This window comes from Fundulus heteroclitus, chromosome 19 (assembly GCF_011125445.2).
Source record: "Fundulus heteroclitus isolate FHET01 chromosome 19, MU-UCD_Fhet_4.1, whole genome shotgun sequence".
Taxonomy (NCBI): Eukaryota; Metazoa; Chordata; class Actinopteri; order Cyprinodontiformes; family Fundulidae; genus Fundulus; species Fundulus heteroclitus.
Window position 1 is genome coordinate 19,532,774 of NC_046379.1, and position 26,699 is coordinate 19,559,472.

The following is a 26,699-nucleotide window of genomic DNA, read 5'->3' on the forward strand; positions in this document are numbered from 1 at the left end:
GACCTTCCATCTAATCTGACAGCAAAGAGAGGAATAACCAGAGAAGCTGCCCAGAGGCTGATGGTAACTCTGGAGGAGTTGCAGATATGCACAGCTCAGGTGGGAGTATCTGTCAACAGAACCACTATTAGCTGCGCACTCCACAGTGGGCATAATGGACTTCAGGGAGAAACCTGGTTTTGAAAGAAAGCTATCCAGTTTGCAAGAGACGTGTCTGCAAGTTCAGCTTCCAGCAAGAAAATGACCGAGCAGAGCTACAATAAGATGGTTTAGAGCAGAGCATAATAATGCCCAGTTTGTCTGAGCTTTAGTCTAGAATATCAAGCATTTCAGTGTATAGCTTTGCAGAACTGGTAGCTACATACCCAAAAGGCTTGCAGTTGTAATTAAAGGACAAGGTGGCTCTACAAAATGTTGACTCTGGGAGGGGGGGGAATCTTGGGATGCTACCTTTTCATATTTATTTCGCAAGAAGAATAAGTTTAAAACCCTGTACTAATTTCTTCCTTCACAATAATCCACAACTTTGTGTAAGTCTCTCACTTAAAATCCCAATAAAATCCTCTGTGATTTGTGATTATAGTTTGTCATAGTGCCAAAAAGCTCTGTATAAATACTTCTGAAATGCAAGATATATGAGCTTTGAGTTGAATTAAGAACAGAAACTGCTGGAATTGTAATCTGGATAAAGTCTTCTTGCAAGGTTACAGTATGAACTGTTCCAATACTGTACTTGACATGTCATATCTGGTTCATTTAATCTGCAGAGTGAAAACACTCTGAAACTTCTTCCTCTGTCCCTTTTCTTATCTATCAAGTGCAAAAATGAGACATTAACAGATCAGAGTTTCCAATAATTTATTAAAGCATAATTTTGTAAAGCCATTTACAAATAAAAAAAAGGAAACAACACACACATCTCTCTCTTTCTCTTTTTTTTTTTCAACAAGCACAACGATTCACAATGTAATGATGATAATAAGCAGGACAGGATGACGGGCCCAGCTTTGGCCGCCTGCGGCTGATAACAGGAGCCCTTGTGATGAAGTTGCCCTTGGTGACAGATTTGTGATCAGGTACTGTAGACTTTTAATTTCAATTCCCCTTCTCCACAAGCTGATCACATTTCAGCAGCTGCAGGGGTGAGTTTCCCCACACTAAATCAGTAATATCAGCGACACAGATCCCCTCCAGGTTGCTCCCAAATTATGGCTTAATAAATCATACTTAACATACTTTTGAGCATGCTTTAGCCTGAGTTACTTGAAACTAGTGAGAAGATTCAGATTACTATTGTGTTTAATTTCAGAAGTTTTTCTCCCCCTCAGGTGATTTTACACCTACAGCTAAAGCTGCATATTTTGATATTATTTGCTTATTTGAGTGTTGACTACATTACTTGTCAAAACTGCATGAAAATCTTTATGGGTGTTCTAACAAGAAAGTCTTAAATTTCCAATATTAGTGTTATTTATCTTTCTATCAGCGCAGCACACTGCGACCCTTCGGATAAGCAGCACATGTGTCACATTCTTTTCTGAAATATCTTGTGTGAAAAGCCCAAAAAAATAAATGCATTTGGAGTCTAAACTATTATTGCCACAGAAAGTCCGTTAGAATATAAGTCAAACGAACTTCTCAAAACAGTTGGACCATGTTTTAGCATTAATAGAAGTCTTTTTGCTTTAGGTTGTTTAGCTCTCTGGAGGTAATACATGTTAGCGATGCTGCCATTTAGCTGCAGTGCACTTAATTAGACCCGTTCCATAACTTATTAGAGCAAACACACACACGCGTCCTCAACATGTTCCTTTCACCTGTTCCTCTCAGTGGTGGCTCTTGCAGGATTAGCATCCCTCCTTCTACCATCCCTCAAAAAAAAAAGGTTAAACTGGCGCTTTAAAAGTCTAGACCGCCCCCCTTTGTATTGGTGCCCTGGGCAACAGCCCAAATGGGCCATATAAAAAAAAAAACACTGGTTCCTTTTACTGGTAAAAGTCCACTGGCTCAGGATGGTTCCAGTTTCCTCCAAACAGACGTTACAATACATACAATACATAGAGTAATAAATAAGCTCTGTAGGCTCCCATTAAAATCCCATGCTTTTTTTTCCTTACGCAAACTCACAATTACAACACCATTCCTTGCCAAAAGTGGTCATATAAATACATCCGATTTTCCAAGAATACACTCAGCACAACACCTTCTCTTTTCTTGTTTCCAATTTCCCAGCAGTTTGCCTTAAATCATTATTACACTCACCCACACAGCAGCAATTCAGATATCACATTTAAGGACAGGTAATATAGAGGGCTTATACAATGGTAATATAATATAGACAATAAAATTGCTAAGCTGAAATGTTCATAACCAGGCTGGAAACACAAACTGGAGCTTACACACGGGCATTGCAGTAGATCAGAAGATTATCGAAAAGTTAATTTAGTTGAGTGTCTTATTAGGAGAAAACCGTGTATAGTGAAAGTGTTTATTTATGGGAATTTTAAAGGCTTAAAAATTCAGTTTCTCAACAAACTAGAATATTACGATTAGACCAAAAAAAGGGGATTTTAACACCGAAATGTCATGTGATGAACTACACTGTCATGGTGAATTCTGGGGTAAACCACGAAGGAGCATCGCTTAGGACGCTTGCAGGTCACAAAGAGCTGGATCCAAGCACGTTGATCAAAAGTGGAGTGGAAGGCAAAAAAAATGTGCGCAACCAGCAGGAAAAACTGTAGCCTTGAGTGATTCACAATATGTGTACGAAATCGGTGCTTCAAGAGCCCCCACACACAGACGTATCCAGGGCATGGGCTGCGACTGCTGTGTAAGCCACCCCTGAACCAAAGTTGTCAGCAGTGTCTTACCTGGGCTAAGGAGAAAAAGGACTAGACTGTTGCTCATTGGTCCGAAGTCCTTTTTCTGATACATTTCCTTTGGATATCCAGGTCCCAGAGTCTGTAGAAAGAGTTTAGAAGCACAGAATCCGAACTGCTTGAGGTCCTGTGTAAATTCCAAAAAAAGTAATAAACAAAACAACTGGACTTGTTTTCCGTAGTTAAAGACGTTTGGCTTCCTCTCCAGGAAGCTTTCTCAATCCAAAAAGTCTGGAGTAATGTGGAGTAACAAGCTTTATACCATTGCCAAACAAAGGCCTGTAATGGTTTAGATAACATGCAAATTCAACAGAAACAGGTCCACCCCTTAGTAATGGGCAGTCGTTGAAGCCATTAAGCCAGCAGATTGAACCAAAACCGGACCACTCCTCTGTAACGAGGAGTCGTTAGGGTCGTTATTGGCCTGGCATAAAGGAACGATGTTATGATCACCCATATGAGGGTGAGAACTGAGGTGATGATTGGCCGGAATTAATTCTATAGCTGTATTGTAAGTTTTTGAGAGTTGGAACCTAAGGCCTCCTCCTCCGTTTGAGGTCCTGTGTAAAGTTTCCACGGTCAGCGTTGATCTGGGGAGCCGTGTCAGCTGCTGCTGTTGGTTTCACCGTGGTTTATCAAACTCCAACGACAGTGCAGGAGTCTCACAGGAAATTTAAGAGCACTTCCTGCTTGTCTCGGCTGACAAGCCTTACGGAGATGCAGATTTCATTTTCCCGGACAACTTGACACCTGATGTGCAGCACTCTAGGTTCTGCACATTATCAATCTGGGACTGCTTCCATTGAATCCGTTTGGAGAAAGCAGGGAGATTCAGCAGAATTCTCCAAGCTGATTGGGCAAATCGACACCTAGTGCCCGCCTGCCCAAGGTTGGTTTTAGCCAATCACGGTATCAAATTAAAAACGCAAGCAGCAGACGTCATGAGAAACCACAAGAAGGTAATTTAGTCAAGGCTCTTCTTGCTGTTCTACTATCGAAAAAGAAACTGTGGATTCTTACAGAACAGATGTGATAGCGGCGGCTACGTGCGTGTCCTCCTGCGCTGCCATGTTTGTGTTGGTCCAGCTGTGGGCTCGTCAGCTCTGGCTTTCATCGCACTGGTATGTCTCGCCTTAAAACTTAATGCTCCATTGTGATTGGCCCGAACCGTTTTTGGTTCCTACACAAACGCTTGAAGCCGGAGCGGTACAACATGGATTCTCGTGTGTTTGTGAACGCACAAATACCGCGAGAATTCATCTTGCAGGCAAGGTCAGGCTTCCTTTGCACCTCAACAGAACCAAAGACTGATCTCCTCCATGCCACGCTGCTTCGATTTAATGAAATATTCAGCCTTTGAGAGAAACTGGATTTTTTTTTCTTAGTCGTAATCATCCTTTTTGATGATGTTCTAATTCACTGATGCATCTGTCCTGATATCCTCAGTAACAAAAAAACAAAAACAAAAAAAGATCTGTTTGAGCAGACAAGGCTATACAGTATTTTATGGCTCAAGGTAAAGTGGGAGTGCGACTCCAGCAAACAATGAAAATGGTCGACTGGTCAGTGACTGTGAAGACAAGAGCTGGATAGCAGCAGGCGGCAGTAAAGCCTGTGTTTCTGCTCCTTTTTTTACTTTCCAGTGAGTCACAATGATGCCACAGCCAGTGAATGGTGCACAGCATTGGCGTCTTAATCCCCAGACACACAGTGGTCATTATTACACTAATCTGCTGCACGTATTTTACATGACACGCGTCACATTGTGTTAGGTATGGCATCTATAGGCTTTACAGTGCAGTAGCCACCAAAACAAATAAATCCAAAAACACTTTGCAATATGTCTGTGAATCATACAAAATGATACATTTGTTTAGTTCATGTGTACATAAATCGTGACTATACAGATCAATGCAGGCTGCGTTATATTTTCACATAAATAGATATTAGTCTTTTTGTTGAGCCAAATGTACATAAACCCTGCACAGACTCCTCATGTCAAGCAAACGTCCAACGAACCACCTCGAACCTCTTCATAAAACTCAGAACCACTTGCTGTCGCTGTGTTTTACTGGTGGCCACACGGTGGCGCTAACGAGTGAGCACGTGAACGCAACGTGGGGAAGGGAGGTCTCGGTCCCCCCAAATAATGATTATTATTCTGTACTTTCACTGAAAAGTAATAATGCAGACATTAAAGATAAACTTTTGAAAAAAGACATCAAAAACGCAAGCAAGAACAAGAGTAAAACCTTACTGGCAACAGAAACAAGATGTCATGAGAATAAATAAAACATGAAGTGAAAGAGAGAGATTTAAAATTGGAAGAATGAGAAGCAAACAACTGGGTGAGACTGGGTGGATAATTTGTGCTTGTTTTTCGTTATTTTCTTCATTTTTTTTTCTTCATTCTCCAAAAAAAGGGGAAAACGGGGAGCGGTTTGTGGTGTGCTTGAACATCTACATCATTTACTACAGCTGAGGGTGAAGGGGGGGTGCGTATTTCAGGGGAACGTCCAACACTACTAATGATTTTCTCTGCCATGCTCGTTTTAATCCCAAGTAGAACTCCGGCCAGGAGAGTTCCCATCTTTCCATGTCTCCCGGTTTCGCTTTTGACACGCCTTTTAATTTCAGTCGACTCAGCCTGTTGGATTTGCTGGCTGCTGCAACCGCCATCCTCAAGACCTAAACACTAACGTGGCCGACACAGGAGCCGCTTCCTGCTGGACGGATGGAGCGAGGGACGTGGTTTGGCGATCACCTGGCCCAGGAACTGGCCACGCTGGTAACGGACATGATGCTGCAACGTTTCTTCACCATCATGTTGATGTAGGCCTTCATGATCTTGGTGATCTCCCCGACCTGGAGAGGAAAAAGACGAGTTGGGTCGTGCATGTTTAGGATAAAGGCTGACATTGGTTTTTCATATTGGTTATGGGGCGACACAAGGGCGGAAGAAAACATTTTGCTCGGCTAATCTTAAATATTTAGACTGATCAGACTTCAGGTGGATGATTCTGTTTATTTCAATTATTATAATAATATATAAACATCCGTAATACCTCAGATCATGCGATATACTGTACTCTGGGTGGTATATTTCTAGATAGATTTGTGGATGCAGCCACAGACTGCGTTCAGGGGCACTTGGGTTCGCAGGAGAGAATCAGAATTGGATGAATTCAGCTTGAACGACCCAGCTACCGAGATGCTCCTTTGCCCGTCAGTTCAAACACCGATCCACGGCACTAGCAGTTCAAAAAACGACAACGCTCTACGTAGTGGAAGTCGATTTTTAAGTGAAGAAGACTCAGTTAGCTTTTTTCAGAGTCAGTTAATTTTTTTTTACTAAGTTGGTAAGACGCACAAAAGGTATAAGAAGCTACTAAATGGAAACTATTTTCTAGGAGGGATATTGGCAGCCTTTTGAGACGTATAATTGTAATTATTTTATTACAATTTTATAATTAAAAGTTACTTCCAGTTCTCTCTCACACATGGTGTGTGGCGTCACCTCTGCTCCTGATGTGGATAATTATTGACAGCTGAAATCCAGATCAGCAGGTCAAAGCATTTTAAAATTAGAGAGTAGAAATTGGCCACAATACTCTGATCAGTGCATCTGTAGATGACATAGATTTCCAAAGAACCAAGCAGTCCATGTGGCTACACTAACTGCATTTACATGGGAACTTTGCACTGGTAAAAAAAAAAAATCTTGCCAACCTTATATTTATACTTTAATCCCCAAATCTGAGCCCAAATACATACATCCCATTCTAGAAAAGAATAAGCATAATGTAAGTGCAATATTTATTTTTATACCCAATAATGATATTCTGACCAGTCAGAAATTCATCCAATGATTGCAAAATCTCCCAGAAACGTGTTACACCTGCATTCAATACTGTTTAATTTGCCTTTATCCCTATTTGTACTTTTAAAGGTTGGATAATTAGTAATTGACATATTCCAGATTTACATTTTAAATCCATTGGAAAAAAAATCTTGGGTTTATATAAAAGACAATTAACAGGGTGATGTTATGTGACAAGAAAAAACATCATAATTATTGCTCTTTGGAATAATCTTGATGCAGTTTCTGGTGCCGCATTAGTACCACCAGGCTAAATTTGTAAAAGCACCTGTAGCTATATGCAGTGTTATAGGTTGGCTTCTTATTGATATATAAAACAACCACATTGTTTGTTCACACATTAGGTTATTTTAAAGCGTATCAATACACGTCAGTAACTTTGATGATTGATAAATTCTTTGATAAAATCAGATCTGAAATTTAATAAAATGGCACATGCAAGAACCTCTAATAAAAAAAAAAAAAACTTCAATCAAACAGGAAAATGTTTAAAAGCAGTTGACAACATGCAAGTTAAACCCAGAAATATTACCTCGGTGGGAACAGATGAGGCTGTTAAATCCTGGAATCTCACCTGTGGCGTCTCGAAGTACATCTCCCTCTCATCCACGATGATCTTATAGGTGCAGGGCTGCGAGGCTCCGAAGAAGGTGATGTGCTCATACTGGAAGGTCTCCAGCGGTTTCGGTTCTCCTCGCTTGTACACAGAAACATTGTCAGCGCTCACACCCAGCCACAGGTCGTGCGGGAAACCTCCTTCTTTACACTGCCAAGGGAAGACATTATTGATTGTTATTAGTTTATTTATCATCATCGGGTCCGTGAAATCCATCCTGGTTTTCCTTTTTTTTTCTCACCTCTACATCAAAGAGAGTGGAGCCATATCCGGGCCACTCCTTGATGATGCCCATGTACTTGAGCATGGCCTGGTGCTGTGGCATGCCCTGCAGACGGGCCCACTTCTCCAGGATGCTGGTGCGCGTCGCAGATGTCTCCTCCTTCACCCACATCTCCAGCCTCTGCTCCCCTTCCACCTGAAACATCCCAGGAGTCTCTGTCAAGCTGTCAGGCAGCAAACCAGCATGTCTGGCAGGAAACAGGACTCGGTGAACTTAAAAAAAGGCCGTAGGCAGTGAAGCCTGCACCTTAGAATTATAAACTTTTAAAGGATTTTACCACACATTTAATCCGTTTTTCATATATTAAACTAAAACATTTGGTCTAATAGATCCACTATGGAGAAGCTATTTAAATATGTGCATTGGAAAAAAATAGTCTCAGGCACATTTATGATAAACAGCCTCAAAATAAATCAATCTTCCATTACATAAGCAGGATCTCACAGTGACAATTTTAGACAATTCAACCCATAAATCGCCACAGGGATTGTATATATATATATATATATATATATATATATATATATATATATATATATATATATATATATATATATATATATATATATATACAATCCCTCTGGATCATCTAGTCTTCTCTGAACTAGATTGCCATGCAAGAAGTTTGATTTCTGTCTGCTCAACTGTGGCGATGCTGATTTGGCCAAATGTTTCGGATCATCATCCGGCAGAAACACCCAGTGGTGACCCATTCTCAATTTGCTGGTACAGTCCACTTCATTTCTATTCAGAATCTCTCAGTATTTTAAAGAGTTCATGATAACAAGGTATTGGGGGTCTATGGAAGAGAAACAGGCCCACAGCATGACGGATTCTCCAACATTCTCGACAGTGGACATTAGATGCTTTTCCACATAGTTATCCTTTGTTTTAAGTCAAACACACCGGTAGTCCAACTACTACTGCTACCAAAACAGTCCACGAAAAAGAAAAGCATTAACAAATAAACTTCACTTACATTATTTTAAAGGGATTGTCTGGGGCACCAATAGTTATGCTTACAGGGATTTTCTTAAAAACAATTGTTACCTTTAAGAGTTTTTCAAGTTAATAAATGTGCTGAAATAAAATGTTAGATTTTTCAATATTTTTAATGCTGTGTGCAATAAAAGACAAATTCATTTTTACACATGATTACACAGGGTTACTTGCAAATGTGGCCGGCACTATAAACTATTTTAGGAAATTAGCCCCCGTGCTCCTGTAGGTAATTTGTGTTGTTTCCACCTGTTAGAGGTTTACTTACTGGATAAACAGGATCTTTGTAATTTGCATGTTTTTGACTGTGAATTGTTTAATTTAGATGATTTGATTGTTTTATCCTTGAAACCACTTGTTTCCCACTCTTTGGTTGACTAATCTATTTTTCCGTTCTATTTCAGCAAACGTATTTAAAAAACAAGAAAGCCCATCCTAATTACTTTTATCGGAGCAGGATTACCCTGATCTGGGTGACTGGCTATCCAAAAAGATAAGAGCCAGAGTTAAATTGCACATTTTAAGCACCAGTCACTTAAAAAGGAAAAGATTAAACCATTTCCAGTTATTTTCTCAGTCTTAACACCACCTGTGCCCATTGTAATGTCAACATTTGGCACATTTTATTTCCTTACTGTTAATACAAATCAAGAATTATGGATTCATACCTTCTGCTTCTTCAGTGAACCCGTTTTGCTTTTCCTGAGGGAGGAATCCCTGAAGGTCGGAGTCTTTCGTTTCTCCGTGCTGGCCCCGATCCCGCCCTGTCCTCCAATGGTGCCGATCACGTCTCCGATTCCTCCACTGCCTCTTGACCCGGCTCCGCCCACTACGCCCACCCCAGGCTTAGTGGATTGCAAGATGCGATTCCGAAGGCGTCCGATCGGATAGACGCTTCCCAGGCTCCATCCAGCCCGCCCCGCCCCGTCGCCGTGGAGATACTGAAGACGCAAAGCTGCAAGGTGCTGTAACGTCTCCTCTGAAGCTGGAAAGTGGCCGCTGATTAAAGACTCATGGGCCTGGGAGAAAATGTTAAAATAAAAAAACAACAACCAAAAAAAAAGATTATCTTACAATAATATTCTGAATATTTTTAAATAAATCTTAACTTTTTAATTTGAAAAACTGTCTTTCACCTTGCAAAAGCTAAAACTACCTTAATACAAGTTAATACAATACCAGGCAAAACTTTGAAGTTCTCCGTCCAATATTTTTAAATTGTGCAAATGCAAATATGTTATGCTTGTAATACATAGTAAACCTTATTCAGAATGAGCCGATGGGAGATATTTCAGGACCAGATGACAAACCTACTTATATGCAAAAGCACTTTTAGACTTTTTGCATATTCATCAGACTCATTTGTTTAATCTGTCCTCGCGTCCGGCTGCTGAGGTACCATGAAAACTTTAAGCACTTCTAGGTAACATCTCTGTCTGGTAATTCCCTGTAGATTTCTGAAATGGTAAAGAAGTCAACGAACAAAATGCCCTAGCAAAACTATTCATAGGCCTTGAACTGTTCCATATGTTTAACTTTACATTCCAGAAACTTTGACATATTTTATTGGGATTTCATCAGATATTTTTTTGCAAGGTTCAGTCTATAATTACAAGAATTAAATAATTTTAGTCTCTGCAATAATAGTTCCATAGTTTTAAGATCAAGCATACCTGTTCAAACATGAAAGCAAACTCCACTCCCTCTTTGGGCATGCTCTCTACATCCAGGAAGCAGTAAAGTTTAAAATACAGTTTCCACTCTCCCTCCTCCTCATCTTCTTCACTTCCTGCCAGTCTGAACAGAAGAAAATAGACACATTGGATCATTGCACAAACCAAAATGAGAGCTGATAACAAAGGTTTGGTCCAAAAGGCTCCTGGTTGCAGTGTGACGTTCAAAGAGGCTGACATACCTCTCAAACTTGGCCAGAACATCCGCCACAATCACTCTGCTCTCGAGTGCTCGGTCTGTGAAAGTGTTGTGTTCGAATAGAGAAAACAGGTTCTTGCTGTCCTCCATGGCCAGACCTCTGATGAGCTTCTCAACAACCTGCAGCACCCAAAAAATAATCGTATAAACAAAGATTTTCTCATGCATCATTTTTTGTATTTTTCCTATACACTTTGATGTAACCTGACATCATTACACATAAAATTGATTTAATTGTAATTCAATCTGGCTTAGCAAAATAGGAAACATGGAAAAATGGAACAAAAAAAAAAGAAATAGGCCACGATACTCTAATGAGCATTTTATTAAAAAATCTGAAGGTGTAAAACAGACCTGTTCTATTAGTTCAGCCTGTCATTGCATCTGACCTGATTCATAGAGTTAATTCATCCCTTTCATTGGGTGTTTTCCCCCAGGCTTTAAAAACAGCAGTTATGAAACCACTGATTAAATGCTGCCCGCATTCTCACTAAAACCAGGAAGTTAGAGCACATAACCCCAGTTCTAAAGTCCTTACACTGGCTCCCTGTATATCAGGGAATAGACTTTAAAATACTTCTGTTAGTTTATGAATCACTGAATGGATTAGCACCAATATACATTAAAGACCTGTTGTTGATGTATCAACCCTCCAGACCACTCAGATCTTCTGGTTCTGGTTCTGGTTCTGCTCTACTCTGCATACCCAGAACCAGAATCAAACACGGAGAAACAGCATTTAGTTCCTATGCTCCACAAATCTGGAACAAAATTCCAGAAAAACGGCAAATCAGCCAAAACACTGTACCTTTAAATCAAGACGTAAAACCCACCTGTTTTGCTTTCGACCTATAATAACAGGAGCATTGACCAACATGTTTGATGTGTATTGATGTTTTTCACTTGATACAATTTAATGTTTGCTTCTGGTGAACATTTCAACGTCTTATGGTGGGTTTTTTATATTTTCATGATGTAAAGCACTTTGAACCGCCTTGCTGCTGCTATACAAATAAACTGGACTTTACTTGACTAGTTGTGTTCCTGCAGCAAAACACTCCAGAGATGTAAAGGATGTTAACACTTGCACACACCTCTCCAGCTGTGGTGTGTGAGTTAATAGAGATCTTGCAGGAGCCTCCTCCATGGCAGTAGACGGTGGTGCTCATCTCCTGCCTCAGCAGCAGGGCCGCTATCTCCTCCTGGGACGGAACAAACTCACGAGTCTTGGTCTTCTTCAGCGACTCCCCAATGAAGCTGGCATAACGCTCGATCTCTGTGCCGGGATAACGCTCGCGTACCCTGAGTCACAAACACACACAAACGGTGAGGTCCGTTCAAACTGGTTCCGGGAATCAAAGCCAAAGCATCCCTGCTGTAAAGCCGTACCTTTTGAGGTGGAAGCGGAGGTATCTGAGGATGGCTCGACTGGGCAGGAAGGTGCAGCTCATGCAGGTGAGTAGGTGCCAATGTGCCAGATTGGCTGGGCTGTTAGGCTGAGGCACATGATTGGTCTGCTTGATCACCTGACAATAAACCTAACAGAGGAAAAAAAAGAAATGCACAGTCATTGCAATAAAGCTGTGCAGGAGAGTGTTTACACCCATTAAACTTGTTCACATCTTTTTAGCCACCGTTGCTGTAAGAAAGTGATAGAAGGAAAACCAAAATCTGAGCTGCAGACAATCAATCGTATTACATATGGTGGCAGCATCAGGCTGTGGGGCTTCTTTTCTTTAGCTGGGACAGGGAAGCTTGTCAGAGTTTTTGGGAAGATGGAGAGTGCTCAAAACCAGGCAATACTATGAGAATATGTGTTAGATGTGGAAAAACAGGGAGGGGGGGGTTCACCTTTTAGCAGGACTTTGACCCTAGACATCCAGACAGAGATTTGGACATCGTCTGGAGCTCAGCTTAATCCAACGTTTGGAAATGAGAAGAGTATACCATGTCTGCAAAACTACCAAGACATGGCAGCCCACCTAAACCGAAAGGCTGAGCAAGGAGACTAATAGTCAAAGAAGCAGCCAAGAAACCCACAGTAACAGTGAAGGAGCTCCAAATAGTCACACTTCAAGTGGGCAGAACAACTAATAATTGTTCCCTCCACAGAAAAAATAAAAGAGTTCCAAGTCATAATTGAAAGAAAGTCACATGATGTCCTAGTTAGCATGTAATGGATACAGCAAACAAAAAAAAGAAGACCATAGTTGAACTTTCTGGCTTACATGAGTAAAACTAACAATGGACGTGACCTTGAACATAACATTCACATGATTAAACGTGGTGGTGGAAGCATCATGCTGTGGTTATGCTTTTCCTCAGCAGGAAAAGGTTGGCTGATCAGAGAAGATGGGAAGAGCTAACAGGGCAAACTCAATGAAATGCATTAGAGGCTGCAAAAGGACTGGAGGCTTTTGGAGAGGTTCATTGTCCAAATCCAGTTGGGAAGCTGTGGCAAAACTCTTCCCATCATATTTGAGACTGGTTGAGCTATTTCACAAGGATGAATGGGGAAACATTTCAGTCGTTAGACGTGCAAAGCTAGCAACATACTACTAAAGAGTCGCAGCTGTAACTGCAGTGAATTATACGTTAAAGATGTTTTTCAGATTTTTATTTAAAAAACAGTTTGAAAACCATTAATCATTTTCCTCCCGCTTCACAATTATTTGCTCCTTTGCGTTGATCCACCACATAAAATCCTAATAAAGTAAAGTAAAGGCTCTGTTAATGTATATCTTTTTTGACAAAAACAAACCTTTTCTCTGACAGGAATGAAAGAACTTTGAAAACAAAACAAGTTACCTCATCCCTGAGAGGGCGCAGATCCTGGCAGGTCTGCAGGATGCCCTGAATGATGGGCACCGTGTCTGCCAGCGTCTCCATCTCCTGCAGCGAGTTGAAAACTCTCACAGCCTCATCCTGCAGACTGGCGTAGCCCTGCTGCCTATGCACTGCGAGCAGAGAAAAGGATGTGGAAGGGAAATAGAGAGTGAACCAGTAGAGAAGAAAGCCTTCTCGACAGCAGCAAAAACACACATGAAGAACCTTGCAGGGATGTTAGAAACATAGATCATGCACAACTAGAACAGCAGAGAGCAAATGATGATGCCACTTACAGCTGGTGACCTCTCCGTACGGCAGCGGCAGCAGAGGGGAGTGCAGTGGATGCTGAGTGTATCTGAGGATTGGGTTTCTCCTGTACATCTGCTCCACTATCTCTGGGTTCACACTGTTCTCCTGAGAAAACAAAGCATGCGGATCCTAAGCACAGATGTCAGCTCAGATATTGGAGTTTGCGCTCCTACGGCGACTTTGTTTTACCTTGATATCTCTGATGAGCTGCAGAGTCGGAGTTTCGATCGGAGTTTTGCTTTCTATGACTCCCAGGATTGCAGCCGTCCATCTCATGGCCTCATTCAGCATTTTGGTGTATAGGCGATAGCAGTGCTTCCTCCCGTACACAATGATGTTCCAGTAGCCTGTAAAGAGAGAACCCAATCAGTGGGTATGAATCTGAACCCTTTCCAGTAAGGAGAAAACATTGCATGCCTCAATGATCCCCGATTAAACGTCCTCTTCCCTTAGTTTTACCCTTTCCTCACCAGTTTCCCTGTGCACCCGTTCATCCGGCTGGATGACAGAGCAGAGTGAGTTAAGGACCAGCGTCCCCATCTTGGAGGAGTTTTTCTCTGCGCTCTTGTAGTAATCCAGAGAGTTGTGGGTCAAAACAAACCAGCGCTTCTTCAGCTTTAGGGACGTGCTCTTAGCGTTCGTCTTCATCTCCTTGTGGAGCCAACCTGAAGACGATGAGAGGAGAGGAGGCAGAGGATGTACACTTTAAAGGGTAACCAAGAAATAAGTCAGCCTGCTACTGAATCCATGTCAGGAGGAATGTTAAAAAGGTGAAAATAAAAATAATTGTTGCTTAAAACTATGTATTTATTTTTTTATTAGCAAATTTAAAAAACGGTCTAACGTACTGTAATCAACATTTGTTTTCTCTCTAGCATAATCTCACTATGGAAAAATTTAGAACGAATCCCACTTTTAAACTGTGCAAATCTATTCAAAATATCTAAATATAAAATATCCTTTTTTTTTCAGAACTACTTGGTTTTTAAGCAAAACCCAGAAACTGGCCGCTGCACTAGATGATGAGGTCCAGTGAGCATTTTATTAAAGGAGGTTAAACATCTTCTCTGTTGGAGAACTTCAGCAAAGAGAAGCATCCTGGGGTTATTATGTATACATACCAACCGTCTCCCTGACAACTAGCTGTTTTGGAGTGATGCCGGGGGGGAAAAGCCTTTTTTGTTGTCCTACTATCGTAAAAGTTAAACGTGGAGTTTTCTAAACTTTACTGCAATCATGTGCTTTGCTCAGATTAGATTAAGTGTTTGAATAGTTTGTTGTTCCCAAAGTTCAGTGGGATTAACATCAAACCAAATGCCCACTTTTAAGTACGGCGGTGGACCCGTGATGCCGTGTGCTTGTTTCTCTTCTAAAGGCCCAGGGAAGCTTGTTGGACTGCATGGCTCCATGAACGCTGAAGTAACATGGAGAGTTTGCATAAAAATCTGCTGCCCTGTGTCAAAATATTTAAAATGGGTTGTTTTTTTGGGACAGAGGAGATTTGTCCATCTCTCTCTTCCCAGACCTGAATCCTACTGAAACCCCGTGGCATGAGCTAATAAGGTGGTAGTGGGTTGATTTTGCAAAGGGCCATGGGGTAAGATCCCTCGTTCTATATGCTTTAAACCGTGTGAAATGTCATGAGAGAAGATTTAAGTGTTGCCAACATGGGCAAAATTATTAAAAACAATAATTTCTTCTTAACAATTGTTACATATTCCAATTAAAGCTTGAACGTTTCTAAAATTGTAATTCCAATTTTATCTTACAGAAATGAAAGATTGGATTTATTTTAAGGCTTTTTTATCAGATAAATGTGGACTGCAGTTGAAGATGGCATATATTTTCGTTTTTACTTTCTGAAACTCTTACCTCTTACAAGGAACTCCTGTCCATCTATCCTGGCATCTCCTTTGGGCTTCTGCAGCAGACTGATCCAGTGATGCATCTCCTCGGGTGTGTCGCTGTTGCAGTGGATCACCCGGTTGGCCGTGATGATCACAAATGAATTTGGGCTGCAAAAAGTGAGGTCAGATTGGGTCAAATTAAACACTGTTGAATTTGATTAAGAAGGTGCTGTCTCCACTACTTACATATCTTCTCAGCTTATATATCGTACAATCGTCACCAAAACCTTTTGAATCTAAGAGATTGATGTTGGTTTATGTATGTTATGTAGCTTTACGTAAACATCCTGTGTTTCATTTTCCAGACTTCTTCCAGGCATTCTAGAGCTCAGAGTTTCTAGTGCTGCCATTTTTATATCAATTTGATTGATAGTCTGGAGAGCTTTCCAGTTGCAAAGCTAAACTTCTAATGTTTTAATCCTTAGTTCACTTAGTTCACTTTTGCCTGTTGTTTGAAGCTTCATTGTACTGAACAAAAATAAAATGTTCACTGCAAAATTGATTTTGCTATTGATGGCAAAGATGCTCCTGAAAGATGTTTTTAATCTTTATTTAGGACATTTTGAGTGATCCCACTCTCTGGGAAGAGCACTTTCTTCTGCAGGCATCCTGTTTCCAGATGTCCTAGACAGTCTGAATGTTACAGTCCAGTCCTGGCACTTCCTGCAGAATGATTACAGCCCTTTCTTGTTTTCAGTTTCCACCTCACAGTGCATATGCAGAAACCACCTAGCTGTTGTGATTCCTGGACAAGCTCTGCGCTGCTGGCCACCCGATCCCTAAACTGAGACCTTTTCAGGAAACCCATGCCAGACTTTCTCGGGCACCCTGGAGCTTTTTTCTTCATAGCAAATTCATCTCTCTTCCTGAAGCACTTGAATGATCTGTTTTTAATCTTATTATTACTAGCAGCAGAAATATCTTTGCCTGTGAGGCCCATTTGGTCTGAAGTGATGACCTTGTAGATTAACAAAGAAATAATGATTTCAGTTACGGCTCCCTTTGAAAGACAGCATTCTGCTCTTTGTATCCAGTAGGAATGACAATGATATCTGTTGTCCTGTCCATGTAAACGCTTTCCTCTGAGCTTAACACAACTGAAATGATACCACCTGATCATGTTGTTGGGCTACCCATGGTGCAAAGGAGGTTTTGATTGGAGGTTGTGATTGAGTTCATTTTTATTAACTTTAAATTTAGCTGCATTTCATCTGATCACTCTTCATAACATCCATAGCAGCTTTATTTATAGAGCACTTTAAACACCCACAGGACCAAAGTGCTGATGGAGTAAATAAACAGCAGTCATATGATAGCATTAAGCCAGTAATAAAATCAATAAGACCTGAATAAATAAAAACAGCCCCATACTAAACTAAACTGCTCTATTGCAGTTTGAGACAAAATCCTTGTCAACGAAAGGTTTGCATATTTCAATTTTTTTGTATTTTGACTGTTCGAACCTACCGATCAGGGTTGTCGGACGCACAAACAGAGTCAATCAGGCCTACATCAAGAGTTCCCTGGATCAAAGATAAAGCAGACAGAAAAAAAAGTTACATGTTTCCACAGTAAATATGATTTAAAAAAAATTACATTATTTTATTAACTTATTGGTATACAAAGATAAAGACTTACAACAGCATTTTTAGGATTGGCCTGTTCATGGGACATGTCCAACAGCTGTTCAGGTGTGCACACTCTCACCTTACTTAGCACATTAAACCATCCACTATACAAGCAAAGGGACAATTCAGTTACATCTTATTTTGTAAAAGCACATGTTTCCTTTTTCTGCACAAAGCTCTTGGTCACACCTTGCATCTTCTGGCGACTCAGCAAACACTTGGTACGTCCTCTCGTCTGTGACAATGTTCAGAGCGTTCTCTTTTTCATGGTTGTCCACGATCTCCCTGCAGAATCACAAGCAGGGCAGATGTCTGAGAGGTGCAGCTGTTGGAACCAAAGGGCTGAATGTTTGAAAAAGATGCAGCTTTTTCAATCCGGGAGTTTGAGATTATACTTGGCCGCTCGGATGTCGATGGTTCCTTTCAGCTTCTCCTCGCTGTCGTTCTCGTAGTACATCAGCTTGTTGTCTCGCAGAACGAACCAGCGCATCTTCCAGTTCCTTAGGATGAGAGACGTGGCAATTAGATCGACTTCACACACTTTTGAGATCCTTAGATTTGCACTGCAGCGTTCTTTCAGACGGCACATGTTGCAATGTTTTGTTTCGTTAGCATGCGAGTTGAGCTCAGTAGTGACTACAACAACCTCCGGGAAAGAGTGGAGAGTCCTCCTCCCTTCTTGTAGAGCCACCCAGACTTCAGGGACTCCTGCTTGGACCGGAACCACATGAACGTCTCATCTTTTAATACGCACCAACGCCTCTTCCACGGAATCATCAGACCAGCTGAAGGGACACAGAGGATATATTGGCACAGCAAAGAGAATATGCCTTACTACACTAAACGTAATAATTGTTGCTGAATGGTTTTGATTCAGATATAGTGTTTGGTGGTGGATTCTTTCCCAAATATACACTGACAATAATAATATTAGGTTATTCAATAAGATACCTATTGGCATCTACTGACCTGAGATATGATAAATGAAAAGGGTTTGAGGATTATAATCATGCTGTTTGCTGCAGTACACTTTCAAGGTTCTTACAGTTAAAAAAAATACTGAAATAACAGACGATGAAATAACAGAAGATGAAGGGGAAAAAAGGAAAAGAAGGAAAAAAAGAAAGAAAAAAGGGAAAAAAGAGAAAAAAAGAAAGAAAAAAAGTAAAAAAAAAAAAAAGAAGATTAAACACATTATATACATTTTGCTTTAAAAGAGAAACTTAAATCTCGACACAAAAATTACTCTGGGGTTATTTCTTCAAGCAAAATGCTGGTTTTGTGCCGTTAGGATAAATGTTTGCTCAAAAGTGGGACCTAGTTTCTAGGTTTATAGAAGAGCAATGAAGTAGCCTCATCATGATTCACGGTCGGCCATTTTGAACCACTGAATTAACCCTTTTAAACTTCAGTGAACCTCTCACACAGGATTAAATAAGAAATGGTAAGAAGGTAAATTTATGCTGTATAATAATAAAGTCAGTGAGTTTTGTTTATGAATTTAGTTCATATTAGAGAATAAGTTTTAGGCTTAATTATTTCAGGCATTTTTAGGCCAGCACTAGAGTTTTAGCTGCTTATTAGCTAATGTAAGCTCGCTCTAGCTAGGTTCATACTTTTTCACATTTTGTTTCTAAAGACAAAGTATAGACAGACAAATATTTATATAGTGTTATATAGGAGTAGGAATTTTGCCATTGTTTTTAAAAAATGTAAAGTAAGAGCAAAAGCTGCGCTGTGGTTTGGTTGTTAGCAACATAGCATTTTAGCAAGAAGGCTCTGGGTACCAAACCTTGACCAGCCTTTCTCCATGGAGGGTTTATCTCGTCCCCATGCAGACGTGGGATTCTCCGGGTGCTCCAGCTTCTTTCCACCAAATAATGCATGTTAAGTTATTCAAACACGTTGAATTTCCCTGAAGTTTGAGTGTGTGCCTGCATGTTTTTTTCCCTTTGTTCTTCTCAGTGTAAAAACTTAAAAAAATAAAGTCTTAGCAGTGTTTCATGCTTTGTTTTGTTTTTCTTTGTCCATGGAAAGTCCTAAAACTTCAGAAAGTAATAAAAAAAACCTTGAACTGTCAAAGATGTAAAGGTAAAACAGACACACCCTTCATGTAGAGGTAACCATGGAAATACGGTGGCCCATTCCCATTGAGCAAAGTCACTCGCCCATTCGTCACCTCTTCATCAGTGTCCATAATGCCATCATGTTCATCTTCACTGTCTGCGTACTGCAACATCCCACACACACACACAAAAAAAAACACAATCACTTACTTAGAGGAAACTGGAACTGGTATATTCAAAATATAACACAACATGAGTTTTTCAGAAGATTGAGCAAGGAGCGAAGGATTCACTGTAGAGCTGCTCATACATGTCTGCGTGCACGCATGTGAGAACGCGAGTGAGTGTGTGTCCTCACAGAGTCAGAGCTGCCTCTGTAGGACTCCACGCTGGTGTTGGTGCAGGTCGACTTCCTGGGGTGCTCCTCATCCGTCACGGCAGCGCTCCCGCGGTTGCTTCCGGAGACTGAGCTGTCGTCCCCAGCGGTGACAGACCCCTCCTCGTCTTCCTGGTCGTAGTCCGACTCTGTGTCGGCCGGCATGCTGTAGATGGGCTCCTCTCCATCTACGAGGCTCTCCACCATGCTCACTTTCCTCTCTGAGTCTGCCTTGGCTTCTTCTTTTGTTTCTCCCTCCCCTGGAGGAGGCGGTGGCGGAGGGATGGTGGTCCCGTCTCCAGGTGTGGGGAGCGGAGGCGGCGGAGGAATTCCAGCGGCAGGGATGCCGTCTGCTGGGAGTGGAGGAGGAGGAGGAGGTGCGGGGGGGACTGTTCCCTCTGCAAACGCCGGTGGTGGAGGAGGCAGATGAACTAATATGTCCTGATCTATTGGAGCATCAGACTCAGCAGGAGGAGGGAAGTCCGGCAGGGGGATGCACTCCTCCTCAGCATGGAAGCCCTCGTCGACTTCCTCTTCTTTAGATGCCCCTCCAGCTGTGCTCGCCCCTTTTGCAGCTTTCACCTCCGCCGCAGGCTTGGCTCCTACTGCCTCCGCAGAAGGATCCACGCCCCCGAAGTTCAGGAGGTCGATGAGCTCAGTCGCTTTCCGGGACGCCTCCTTTTTCATCCGCTTGAGCTCAGCATCCCGACGCAACTGCAGCTCTTGTTTCGAGGACTCGCAGAGCTGCGACACCTCATCCTCTCGCTTTTTCTGCAAGCGCTCGATCTCTCTTTCCAACTGGAGGATTTCCTCCATTTGACGAGCTTCATCCTTAAAGCAATAAAAAGACACAGGGACACGTGTTTCATTGTGTAGCTCAAACTGAACATGAAAAACTACAGCGTCAATAATTGGACGACTTTTAATTAGTGTCCGGCTTCACTGTTCAAGGTGCCTTGCAGAAGTATTTATAGCGTTTCACCTTTCCCACATTTTGTCCAATTACAATTATGAAAAAAATCAGAGTAGTGCGTGATTGGATGGATGGATGATTGTGAAATGGAAGAAAAAGGACACATGATTTACAATTTTTCTACATTTAAAAAAATCGGAAAAGTGAGATGTGTCACTTGTGTCCCCGTGGACTCTGGTTATTTTACAAAGAATGAGCAAAACTTTTACCAGTTAGATTTACAAACCTGCTGTTATTGCAGTGAACGGTGGATCTGCAAAGTATTGGCTCAGCGTGGCTGATTGCAAATTCACACAACGCTTTTCAGGTTTTTATTTGTAAAAAATTTTAAAAACTATGCATGGTTTTCGATTTCATTCCTAATTATGTGCCACAAGGCGCTGTAAATATTTTGACAAAAAAAAATCTTAGAAATACAGAATTTGCCTTTGTTGATCTTACCTTCTTGTCTGCTTCTTCGGTCCCCTCTTCTTTTTCCTCTTCACCCGTCTTCTTCTTCTCCACCTCCTCTGCCTTCCTTTGCTCCTCCTCCCTCTTCTTCTTCTCTTCTTTGAGCTTTCGAACCCGGGTGCGGGCCACCTGGCCTCGCCTATGTTTCTGCAGCACCAGCGCCGCCTTGCGCTTCTTGACAAACTGCCTGCGCTGGACGTGCCTTCGCAAGTGTTTCTGCAGAATGACGATGCTGGAGCGAATCTGTTTGAAACGCTTCCTGTGAGAAAAAGGAGGGGAAAAGCTGTATTAGAACCACCAGGTGGGAGTCATTGCCGCCCTCCGAGCAGGAATTCAAGATGGCTCTTACTTTGCGGAGAAAGTGAGTAGATGGGCTCGGATTATCATGGCGGCTTGACGCCGGACTTCATCCCTGTCTTTCTCCAAACGCTGCTCCAAAGATTCTTTCATGAACACCTATAGAAGTAAGAAAATGCTAAATACTAAAAATATTGATTCTAAGTGCTACCTGGGACAATATACAACTGATTAAAGATATTCACATACATTCTATAAAAGAAACACATAACATTTTTTCCCCCATTCAGACCTGACCTTTCCTGTTTTATGTCAATTAGGATTAACAGATTTTCTTCTGTTTACTAAAACCCAAAATACAAATTATTATATGTATGTACATTTTTCAATTGCCTTTTAAAATACATGACTTAGGTCACATATTTTGAAGATTGGTTCTCAAGATCCCCGCAATGGTTTGCTGTTATTTCAGCCCATTCCTCCTGACAGAAGTGGGGTAACGGGGTCAGCTCTGTAAGTCGCCTTGCTCACACACACCTTTTCTGCTCACAAAAACCTTTTCTGGGACTGAGATCAGGGCATTGTGATGCCCACACCAAAACACTGACTCTGTTGTCCTTAAGCCATTCTGTGACTAATTTCTTTGTCTTTGGGTTATTGTTCAATTGGAAGACCCATTTGTGCCCAAGCTTAAAGGCGCACTCACTGTGCAAGTTTTGGAAGTTAAATGTTATTTATTTTGTTTCCCATACATGCCCTTACAATTGCCTGACATAAAAGGAGTTATCCTCTATTTATCGCAGTTGCCTCATCTGGCTGGATTAGTCAGTTGATGAGAGAGTGAATCAGGCCGAATCCTCTGGGCGTGCACGTGGGAGTGACACCCTGCATGCTACTTTGTTCACCTGCTACTTTGTTGAGTCAATGGTTTAATCAATGCAGTAGCAAGAGAACATGAGCTAACTTCAATATTTATAACTACATTACCTCAGAGGACATTACGCCTCTAAACAAAACCCTCTAAACAGCGGCAGATGCCTTTCCTCTTCTCCCGTGCACGTGCAGAGCAGTGGTGTCATTTCAACTTGTGGCCAGAGGGGGCAGACGTCTGCATAAATCGCTCTATGCTCCTTTAACGGAGGTTAATTATGGCCAAATATTTGAAGCTTAGATTTGCCAAACCACAGGACCTGTCTTGAGAAAATTAATCTTTTTCACCCTGTTTTTAAGTTGCGTTGGAGTAATGACTCCTTCCGTGCCGAGTGGCCTTTTAGTCTACGTTGTTTCACTTTGGATAATGACGCACTTTATCTAGTTTCAGCCTTCTTTCACCAGGTCTTTTGTTTTTGTTCTGGGGTTGATGCACACATTTTACTCAAAAACATGTTTACCTCTGGGACACAGCAGCTGTCTCCTTCCTGAACAGTTCAATGGCTTGACATTGGCATTGTGGTCATACGTGCATATAATTGCTTAAAGATGAATGTGGTGCATTCAGGCTTGTAGAAATTTTGCCTAAATATGAATCAATGGAGGTTCATAATTCTTCTTCCTTTTATGGTGGACTATTATTAACTTTAACATGATGTTACAGCAGGAAGCAATGAATTTCAGGTTTTCCCTGAAAATGCATCCTCCGCCGTGCCTCCATATTGCTCAAATCCTATGAATTAACCAATCAGAGGCTTACAAAGCGATGGCATCATCATCATGGTTATCATCATGATCATCAGGGGTTTCCCTAATAGCTTAGAGGTTTAGTAACCTTAGGGTTTGTAGAAATCTCAATTTGAAGAAGGCTCTAAAAAATAATCTATACATTATTTTCTCTAATCATTCTGGCATTTGGCAACATTTAAATACGCTATAAAACCTACAACAGGAAAACTTCGGTTTTGTTTAATATCAGATAAAAAGGAAAAAAAGTAATGTGTCTTTTTATATTATCTGGTTTCAACCGTCTGACACATTTTAAAGTCACTTTCAAACCACTTGCCTTGGTCTTTCCCAGCTGCCACTCTTTCTTGGTCTTATCATATTTAGTTAAGAGATCAGAACTTCTTTTCTTATCATCCCCTGCTGCTGGTACCTTGTCTTTTAAGATGATTTTATACCTGAAACAAAAAATAAGACACGGCATGAGACAAAAATAGAAACAACTCAGCAGAACGTTAGAAAGCTACGCAAATAGACCAGACTAGATTAGGCAATAGGGAGACGTGCCGTGAGAAAAAGTCTTTGAACGTTCTGCGAACGGGGAACCCAGCTCGACGGATCTTCACTGTCTCCAACATCCCCGAATATCTTAGCTGGTTCAGGACGATCTCGGGGTCAAACACATTCGGAGTCTACATGAAGAAAGGAAACAAGTTTAACATTTAGAGAGTCTTAAACCCTGAGAGAGAGAAAGAGAGAGAGAGAGAGAGAGAGGGACGGAGACATTAATGTCAGTTGGAGAAAAGAGACGCATAATGTGAAGAAAGTGACCTTTTCCATGTTGGGCTTAATGCAGCGAATAAAGAACGGATTGGATGCACTAAGAGTGGCCATGAGAGCATGGAGGGAGTCCTGAAGAGACAAAGCAATGAATTAATATGGATTTTTTTTCCCCATAATGTAAAATATCCCCACAGTAACACAATAATATAACTCATTACTGCCACTTTAAATAACAAATCAATAAACCATCAAAATAACCGCTTGGTAAAATAAACAGTTGCTGATGCATTTATATTTTAATCACCCTCTGTTGTTTTGATTCTGGTTGCAGGGTATTGATCTGTCTACTGTTTAGAAAAGCAAAAATGTCAACAACGCACCCTGAACTGCGAGCTCACTGTGGGTTTACGTCTGGCTGTCCCCATCTTCTCCTCGTTGTTTCTGCTGCCGACCTTCTCGAACAAGTCATAGATGAAGTCCAGCCTGGGAGGTGACAGGAAACAAAACGGGCAGGAAATCATGTAAGCCGCAGGAATGTTAAAGGCTCTGTCAATATTACTTCACAGAATAAATTATCCTTTTTGAAACCCACTTAAAGCATTCAAAAGCAAATTTACATGCCTTTAGATCAACTTACTGACTTTTTACATGACAGTACAAAAATTTAAAGAAATAATTTAAAGGATTGAAAGATTTGTAAATCACATCAAAAATATCCATCAACACCAATATATACTAACTTAATAGCCACAGGACATATTGAACAAATAGGAGTATTTGCTCCGATGAGGCTCGTTTGACAAATTAAAAGTACCCTATGAAAATAACAGATATCACCTAACATACTTTTCATTGAGCCCACATTTCTGCATTGAAATGTTTTTATTGGTCTGGTGTAATATCATTATTGTTTCATGTTTGTGGTATTTAAATCTCCTACCTGCTGTCCTTGAGCATGTTCAGGATGTCATCCCTGAACGTGTCTCTGTTCTTCTCCAAGATCCCCCTCACATCATACAGCACCTGCTCAAAGCAGACGCCCGGCCAAAGGTTCAGGCAACCATTTGCACAGTTTGCTGACATCAAAAGCTGATCATTTACCTACAGCTCACCTCTCCAGCATAATGCTTGATTCCAAACTGATGATCTGCAACTCTGGGCTTCACATAGTATGGGTTTGTCTACAGAAAACAGACGAAGGAGCCCAGCATTAAGATACAAATAAAATCAAGACAACTTAACATGTCGAGATGCATGCAATGTGTTGCAGGAAACAACTCACAGCGTGTCTGCTGTGCAGCTTCTCCAGCAGAGTGAAGTCTGTTCCTTTGGGGAATCGACTCTCTTCGTTCACTAGTGCCAACAAGCCGAGTTTCTGGTGTCAAGAAAAAGAATAGATGTAACTAAATCCGCTTTACAGAATCAACATCAGAATTTCGTGAGTTTCCCGAAATCCTTCGCAGCAGCTGTTCATGTTAACAGCATCATTTTGCACCTTCTCTATGAGGTCGAGACACTCTGCGTTGTCCATCCAGTCAATGGCATCCCACTGAACACCTTCCCTATAAAACACATCCGAACGTCACATATTGGTGAAACGGGCAGCTCAACTGAGCTAAGGCTTAGAGAAGCACGGCACGTTGTTCAGCATCACCTGTTGTAGTCCAGCTGCTCCAGGGAGAAGATGTGCTTGTTAAAGTAGGCCTGAAGCTTCTCGTTGGCGTAATTGATGTTAAACTGCTCGAACCGATTCACCTGCAAATCCACATATTGTCCGATCAATGTAAATAGCAAACTATACTTGGATTAACCCAGACCACACCCCGGCTGTGCACATCTAGAGGAAAACATGTTCATAATTCTTCTTTTCAAAATATCTCAGGTTCAGTCAGATTAGATGACTGCATAATAAAAAACATCCATTTCTAGCTCTTGCTATGGATTGGATTTAGGTCTGGACTTTGACTAGGCCATTTGAATACTTGAATATGTTTTGATCTAAACAAGTGCTGCCCAAACCTTTTGCTCTGTGGCTAAAAAACTGGCAAGTTCAAAGCACTCAGGGGTATTTTTTTACCAATTAAAATGTTTACCACAAAGTCTATTCTTTTTTCCTAGCAACAGATTGAACATGCAATATTTTAATTAAAAAAAAGAAGAAAAAAATTAATTGTTATAGATCTGAAAAGGGGTCTCATGTGTACCTTAATAAAAAAAGGTACACATGAGACCCCTACAGTTTCAGTTTCCTAACTTTTTGGGTTGAACTAAAAAACCTTGCTGGATGTTTGTGTCCCTATTTACTATGAAATTATAATAACATGGTTAATACAAGTAAAATACCCAAGAAATATACCTTCCATAACGTCAATTTAAGAAGATACAAATCTGTCACTGAAAATTTGACCAGGGAAAAGACTTTTTTTCCCATATTCAACTGCAATGAGGCTCCATGCTAAATTATTTTACGGGCAATAAGTGGCACCCGGGCCAAACCTTGGACACCCCTGGTCCAAATCCTTCCATTGCAGGTCTGGCTCTATGTTCTGGCTCTGCTTTCATCTATCTTTCCATCAACATTGACAAACTTCCCTTTCCCCGCTCAAGGAAAGCACCCTGCAGCATGATGCTGCCACCATTGTGTTTCACTGTATTAATTGATGTTTCCAGGGTGATGTAATTCCAACCAATTCTTCTTATTTCATTGATAAAATATTTGTAGATCAATGCAGGCTTTTCCTTCCCATTTAAAGTTGTGCTCTACTTTATGTTGATCTATCACAAAAAAATCCCCCCAAATGCATTGAAGTTTTGGGTGTAATGGGCCAAAAAC

General features: G+C 41.1%; 1 protein-coding gene across 3 annotated transcripts in view; it reads right to left on the minus strand.

Moving 5' to 3' along the window:
- Positions 1-4,263: 4,263 nt before the first annotated feature.
- myo10l1 (myosin X, like 1) overlaps positions 4,264-26,699 on the minus strand; it is a 66,053-nt gene continuing 43,617 nt past the window's right edge. Inside the window, exons 13-43 of one of the 3 annotated variants that reach the window (XM_021307809.2) lie at positions 25,521-25,621; positions 25,362-25,428; positions 25,149-25,241; positions 24,979-25,047; positions 24,807-24,889; positions 24,247-24,349; positions 23,915-23,995; positions 23,651-23,775; positions 23,424-23,541; positions 21,480-21,586; positions 21,122-21,389; positions 19,642-20,538; positions 19,372-19,495; positions 17,909-18,050; positions 17,661-17,765; positions 17,455-17,550; positions 17,276-17,369; positions 17,105-17,160; positions 15,603-15,745; positions 14,201-14,395; positions 13,920-14,077; positions 13,715-13,835; positions 13,401-13,549; positions 11,982-12,130; positions 11,687-11,894; positions 10,576-10,712; positions 10,334-10,457; positions 9,329-9,679; positions 7,620-7,796; positions 7,337-7,528; positions 4,264-5,747 (exon numbers count right to left, since the gene is read on the minus strand). In XM_021307809.2, the coding sequence (XP_021163484.2) occupies positions 5,643-5,747; positions 7,337-7,528; positions 7,620-7,796; positions 9,329-9,679; positions 10,334-10,457; positions 10,576-10,712; positions 11,687-11,894; positions 11,982-12,130; positions 13,401-13,549; positions 13,715-13,835; positions 13,920-14,077; positions 14,201-14,395; positions 15,603-15,745; positions 17,105-17,160; positions 17,276-17,369; positions 17,455-17,550; positions 17,661-17,765; positions 17,909-18,050; positions 19,372-19,495; positions 19,642-20,538; positions 21,122-21,389; positions 21,480-21,586; positions 23,424-23,541; positions 23,651-23,775; positions 23,915-23,995; positions 24,247-24,349; positions 24,807-24,889; positions 24,979-25,047; positions 25,149-25,241; positions 25,362-25,428; positions 25,521-25,621 (4,938 nt within the window). In that variant the 3' untranslated portion in view covers positions 4,264-5,642. The remainder of the gene's footprint in view (positions 5,748-7,336; positions 7,529-7,619; positions 7,797-9,328; positions 9,680-10,333; positions 10,458-10,575; positions 10,713-11,686; positions 11,895-11,981; positions 12,131-13,400; positions 13,550-13,714; positions 13,836-13,919; positions 14,078-14,200; positions 14,396-15,602; positions 15,746-17,104; positions 17,161-17,275; positions 17,370-17,454; positions 17,551-17,660; positions 17,766-17,908; positions 18,051-19,371; positions 19,496-19,641; positions 20,539-21,121; positions 21,390-21,479; positions 21,587-23,423; positions 23,542-23,650; positions 23,776-23,914; positions 23,996-24,246; positions 24,350-24,806; positions 24,890-24,978; positions 25,048-25,148; positions 25,242-25,361; positions 25,429-25,520; positions 25,622-26,699) is intronic. The other 2 variants (XM_012881028.3, XM_012881027.3) reach the window with 2 other exon arrangements.